Source organism: Echinops telfairi, unplaced genomic scaffold, assembly GCF_000313985.2.
Source record: "Echinops telfairi isolate 266 unplaced genomic scaffold, ASM31398v2 ScPeMD7_655;HRSCAF=1070, whole genome shotgun sequence".
Classification (NCBI taxonomy): Eukaryota; Metazoa; Chordata; class Mammalia; order Afrosoricida; family Tenrecidae; genus Echinops; species Echinops telfairi.
In genome coordinates this window covers 29,155,809-29,161,447 of record NW_022104553.1, presented here as the reverse complement: position 1 = coordinate 29,161,447, position 5,639 = coordinate 29,155,809, and the positions used below count along the sequence as shown (strand labels likewise).

Sequence of the window (5,639 nt, the reverse complement as noted above, 5' to 3'; positions counted from 1 at the left end):
CACTACACCTCAGGATTCCTCAGCTACAGCCCAGGGAGGACAAATATCCCAAATGCATGTGCCTCCAAAACTGTGCTTTCAGGAAATCTCAGCGTCTTCAACTATGAAAATGGTTCGTCCCTCAAAATCTCCCGCAGCCAATCCACTGTAAGTGTCCTAGCGCTCCAGACGTGCCCACTTCTGCCTACACAACTTGCAGACTGGGCAAGAAGGGAGCGGCTTGGGAGAACTGCGCAGGCGCGTCTTCGGTCCCGTAGCCCCGCCCTCCCCTGGGTACGGTTGCGTGCGTGGAGGAACTTGCCGAGCCCCGCCTGAGCCCAGCGCGCAGGCGCGAGGGCGCGTGCCCTCCGCTGCCGGTTCTGATTGGTCCCACGGTCAAAGGCGCCGCCCAATGGGAGGCGTAGATAGTGAGGGGTCTCGCACGCCTCGGGCAGAGGGGCTGTGTCAAGAACGGCGGGGGGCTGCCGGAGGTAAGGGAGACAAGTGAGAGCGCCGCCGGGCGGGCTGGGGAAGAGCGCGCTGGGGGCACAGGGGGCGTTTCGAAGCGGGGCTGCGGAGGTGGAGGAGCCGCGGGGCCTGTGCGGGCGGGAGCGACGCGGGCTGGCCGGAGAGCGCGCCGTCCTGCGTGGTCCGAGCCTTGGTGGAGTGCCTCTGGCTTACCGGAACCTGCGTCTGAGCTTGGGCCCCCGTGGCCGGCCGCGAGAAGTCTGGGAGGAAGAAAGGGGTGTGCAGGGGGAAAGTTCCACTTCCAGGCGTCTGGTGGACCCTTACCTGCAAGGACTTGTATTGATCAACGGATCGAAAAGCTCCACGCCCGCCCCCTCTCTCCTGCCCCCAGCAACTCGCAGTCCAACATTGGGAGAGGATGGAGGGGAGATGAAGAAATTCCAAATTTCAGGCCTCGCTGGGCCACCTTCTCCAACCAAAAGCAAACTGCCATCCAGCCGAAGCCGACTCAGAACTGCCCCAAGGGGTTTCTGAGACGCTTTACCGGAGGAGGAAGCCTCACCTTTCTCTCCAGGAGCACCTAGGGGTTTCAAACTGCCGGTCCTGAGGTTCACAGCCCAACCCACTATGCCACCAGGGCTCCTTTGGACCACCTTCTAGCAGGCCATTGATGAGAAACTGGCTACTGGCAAGCCCTGTAGTGGGCCTGGCCCTTGCGGGCAGTCCTGTGCTGAGAGTCCAGGCTGTGCACAAGGCAAAAGTGAATTCTCTGGGCCCTGGTTGGCTGCTGAAGGACGATGATTTATTGAATGACTTCTTTACAGGGCGGTGGCAACTCACAGATTCCTGAGGGAGTTGGGATCTTGGGGCTAAGGGAAGTTTTAACTCCAGGTTTTCGTGAATCATGTACTCAGGGGGCATCTATTTATTGGGCAGCAGCTGGAGAGCAGGGCCCTGGGCCAATGGCAGTAATTCAGTCTTCACGGAAGAGTTAGGTCTGATAGGAGCAGTGGAATGTGGGATAGGACAGTTAAGCGTCCAGGGCCTGGCAGCACCCTTCCTAGAGGGGCATTCTTCATTTAACCAGTCACTGGTGTGTTAGGCATTGTGCTTGGCACTAGAAAACCCTTGGTGATGAACAGACTAAAAGCCTGCCTGAGTGACTCAGGCATGTCCTCTCCCTTCGTGCTGTGGAGTTGACTCCTGCGCATAGCAACCTGTGGGGAAGGGAATAGAACTTGCCTCCTTGGGCTTCCAAGGCTGTCAGTCCTTATATGGGAGCAGAAAGCCTTACCTTTCTCCTGCAGAGCAGCTGGTGGCTGTGAACTGCTGACTTTGTGATTAATAGTCCGCTCAAAACCAGCCTCAACACCAGGGTTCCTTCACTCTGCTATGTAGCGGGGCTGGAAGCTGGTTTCCACGTGCCTTTTGGCACTAGTGAAAGAAGAGTTGAAGGTTAGAGCTGGATCCAGATTAGCTCTCAGGGCTGGGTGGGGAGGGTGTTCTGAGAGGCCCCTGCTGTGTGTGAAGAGAGGTGGGCTACAGAGAGGAGTTTGAAAGCTAAAGGCCTCTGTCACTAGTTAGGGATTGTGTTGGTTGCAGGGAACGCCCACAGAAAAACAGAGGACCCTGCCTGTGAACGCCCAGTCTACCAAGGAGTGCAGACGGTGCTATTTCCCATGAAGGGGGACGTGGGGGTGCCTGTACCATAGGCAACCCGAGGAGTAGTGGTCGCTCCCCCTTGAAGTTACAGACATGTCAGAGGGCCCTTCCCAAAGAAGATGCTGTGTGCGAGTCTGCCACGCGAAAAAGAGGAGAGAACACTGTCGACAGGCTGAACCTCAGCCTTCAGGTCCAAATACATCTCTGGGAAACTGCAAATTATCCCTAATCGCGAACATCTACCAAGGTCCAGGGACGTTGTTGTCAGTACTCCTTTCAGCCCCCATTCATGATTGAGGAAACTCCCAGCGAGGAAGTGAGTGGGAGAGGTCAGGTTCAAGTTCAGGCGGTCTAGTTCCAGTACCTCTGCACAAGGAAGGAGAGGGAGAAGTCCTACACCGAGAGTAGACTGCATGGGCCAAAGTCAAAGGGCCCAACAGGGCGGGATGTCTCAGCAGAAAGGATGTGACCATCGTCACCCCCCGGCAGCACCAGGGGCCAGACTGAAGGGAGCTCCTGCCTCCTGCAGACACCCAGCTGCCACGGGGCATGTGACGCAGCGAGGGGTCAAGGTTGTCCAAGACTGAGGCCCTGGGTTCTGAGGGCTCTCGGGGCTCCCCCTTCCCTTTGGGGTTCTGCTCCCTCACCGGTTTCTGTCCTTTCCTCAGGCACTGCCTTCCTTCCCGGCCATGGCGGAGGTGGTGGCCGAGATGCTGGCACAGGCGTCGCCCGAGGTGGTGGAGATGCCCACGCCGATGGCAGAGGAGCTGACGGCCGTGACGGGGGAGGTGACGGAGATGACAGCCGGGGAGGCCTTGGCCTCATCCCTCTTCTTCCAGCACCACCAGTTCATGTGCTCCGAGTGTGGCAGCCTCTATGACACCCTCGAGGGGGTTCTTGCGCACCAGGAGCAGCACGGGCCCCCAGCCGTCCTAGAGGAGGAGGAGGCGGCCGCGCTGAGCGCCCCGGATGCGGGCCTGGGGCCGGGCACTGAGGAGGGGCCCTTCCAGTGCGGCGAGTGCAGCCAGCTCATCCTCTCCCCTGGCGAGCTTCTGGCCCACCAGGATGCCCACCTCCGAGAGTCTGCAAGCCAGATCCAGTACCAGTGTGGGGATTGCCAGGAGCTGTTCCCCTCGCCTGAGCTGTGGGTGGCCCATCGCAAGGCCCAGCACCTCACCCCCACCGTCGCCGCTGAGCCTCCAGCACTGGCACCCTCACTTCCCGGGGCCCCGCTGTCTACGGCCCCTCTGCCACCGACACCCGAGGTCAAGATGGAGCCCTATGAGTGCCCCGAGTGCTCCACCCTCTGCGCCACTCCGGAGGAGTTCTTGGAGCACCAGGGCACCCACTTTGACTCCCTGGATAAGGAGGAGCACAACGGGCTGGAAGAGGAGGGGGGCGACGACGAAGATGAAGAGGAGACAGAGGAGGAAGGGGTGATGGCGGCCCAGCAGGGCGAGGATGCTATGGGAGGTGCCGACTGCACAGCCAGCCAGGCCCAGGGCCGTGGGGACTGTCCCCAGCACTGGCCCTCCACAGGGACCCACCCACGCCACCAGCGGGCGTCTCGAGGCCCGGTGGCAGCCGCCCACCCCTTTCACTGCAGCCAGTGCCAGCGCAGCTTCAGCTCGGCCAACCGGCTGCTGGCCCACGGACGGGCCCACGTGGGGGGCACCCATGAGTGCGCCACCTGCTCCAAGGTCTTCAAGAAGGCCGCCTCCCTGGAGCAGCACCTGCAGCTGCACCGTGGCGAGGCCCGCTACCTCTGCGTGGACTGCGGCCGTGGCTTCGGCACGGAGCTCACCCTGGTGGCCCACCGGCGGGCCCACACGGCCAACCCCCTGCACCGCTGCCGCTGCGGCAAGACTTTCAGCAACATGACCAAATTCCTCTACCACCGGCGCACCCATGCTGGAAAGAGCGGCGCCCCCAGCCCTGTAGCCTCGGCCGAGCCAGCCCCTGCAGAGCCGGCGCCCCTGCCGCCCACGCCGCCCACCCAGCTGCCCTGCCCTCAGTGCTCCAAGTCCTTTGCCTCCGCCTCCCGCCTATCCCGGCACCGCCGCGCAGTCCATGGCCCCCCTGAGCGCCGGCACCGCTGTGGCGTGTGTGGCAAGGGCTTCAAGAAGCTGGTTCATGTGCGCAACCACTTGCGGACACACACGGGGGAGAGGCCCTTCCAGTGCCACTCATGCGGCAAGACCTTCGCTTCTCTGGCCAACCTCAGCCGCCACCAGCTGACCCACACCGGCGCGCGCCCCTACCAGTGCCTGGACTGTGGCAAGCGCTTCACGCAGAGCTCCAATCTGCAGCAGCACCGGCGCCTGCACCTGCGGCCCGTCGCCTTCGCCCGGGCCCCCCGCCTCTCCCTCACCGGGCTCTACAACAAGAGCCCCTACTACTGCGGGACCTGCGGCCGCTGGTTTCGAGCCCTGGCTGGCCTGCGCCTGCACCAGCGGGTCCACGCCCGTGGCCGGACTGTCGCCCCGCCACCGCCCCGGCCGCCATCCCCCGCCGTCCCACTGCCCCCGGAACCCCAGCAGACCATCATGTGCACCGAGCTGGGGGAGACCATCGCCGTCATCGAGACTTCTCAGCCCCTGGCCTTGGAGGCCACGCTGCAGCTGTGCCAGGCTGCCCTGGGGGCCAGCGAGGCGGGCGGGCTGCTGCAGCTGGACTCGACGACCTTTGTGTGACGCAGCCCAAGAGCAGCAATAAACAGGCTTGACCACAGCATGGAGCGTGGGGGCCTCTGGGGAGAAAGCTGGTCACCCGGCCCCTCCCAGGTATTGGGGACCACCCTGATCTCTGCCTCCCCCGTCCCGAGCAACCCCTCAGAGCAGTTGCTGTTGTGCCTTGGCTGGGCCTGAGGGGACAGCACAGCCCCAGTCACTGCTGATTGCAAAAGCGGGGCTCCCTGGCACTGGGGCCCAGCCGTGGCCGTATCAGGTACGGTAACTGAGGACCAGTATTCCAGGGCTGGGCTGGGAGCTCCAGGGCACGGCTTGCCCCTGCCCCAGCCTTCCCTGGATCCGGGGTGCCCAGGGTGTGGTTCTGCCTGGTGAGAAGAAGAGAATTCTGGAGGCGGGAACTCAGCTACCCCCTGGGTCGTGATGGCAACCCTGGAACAGGCAGGCTTTGCTTGCTCCCCGCTCGCTCAGGAAGCAGCAGCGTGTTCCAGGGCCACCCACCTTGGGGTTGGGTGACACGGGGCCAGCAGATTTCCTCCCCTGGTGTCCTTGGAGCTGTAACAGACAGGTGTGGGGGTCAGAGTGCCCAGGGCCGGGAACCAAGCTGAGATGGGAAGAACTTAAAAGGAGGAGGAGGAAGTCCCTGAGGGTTAGCGGCAAAGGGAAGGGCCTTCCAGGTGGAGGGCACTGCCCAAGGGGCAGGTTGGTGGTGAGTCGAGACCACGCAGGTCTTCGCAGCTGTGAAGCAGCCCAGGTGGACCAGGGGCTCTGGGTGGACAAGAGCCGGTCTGTTTCGGTACAGACGTCGTCAGGTGCCGGAGTCAGTTACTGCTCAGTGAGCCT

General features: G+C 62.8%; 1 protein-coding gene across 1 annotated transcript; it reads left to right on the top strand.

Moving 5' to 3' along the window:
- Positions 1 to 430: 430 nt before the first annotated feature.
- Positions 431 to 4,829, top strand: ZNF526 (zinc finger protein 526). Its single transcript, XM_004710363.3, has 2 exons — positions 431 to 470; positions 2,778 to 4,829. The coding sequence occupies exon 2, from the start codon at positions 2,799 to 2,801 to the stop codon at positions 4,800 to 4,802; it is 2,004 nt and encodes a 667-aa protein (XP_004710420.1). The 5' UTR covers positions 431 to 470; positions 2,778 to 2,798; the 3' UTR covers positions 4,803 to 4,829.
- The last annotated feature ends 810 nt before the right edge of the window (positions 4,830 to 5,639 follow it).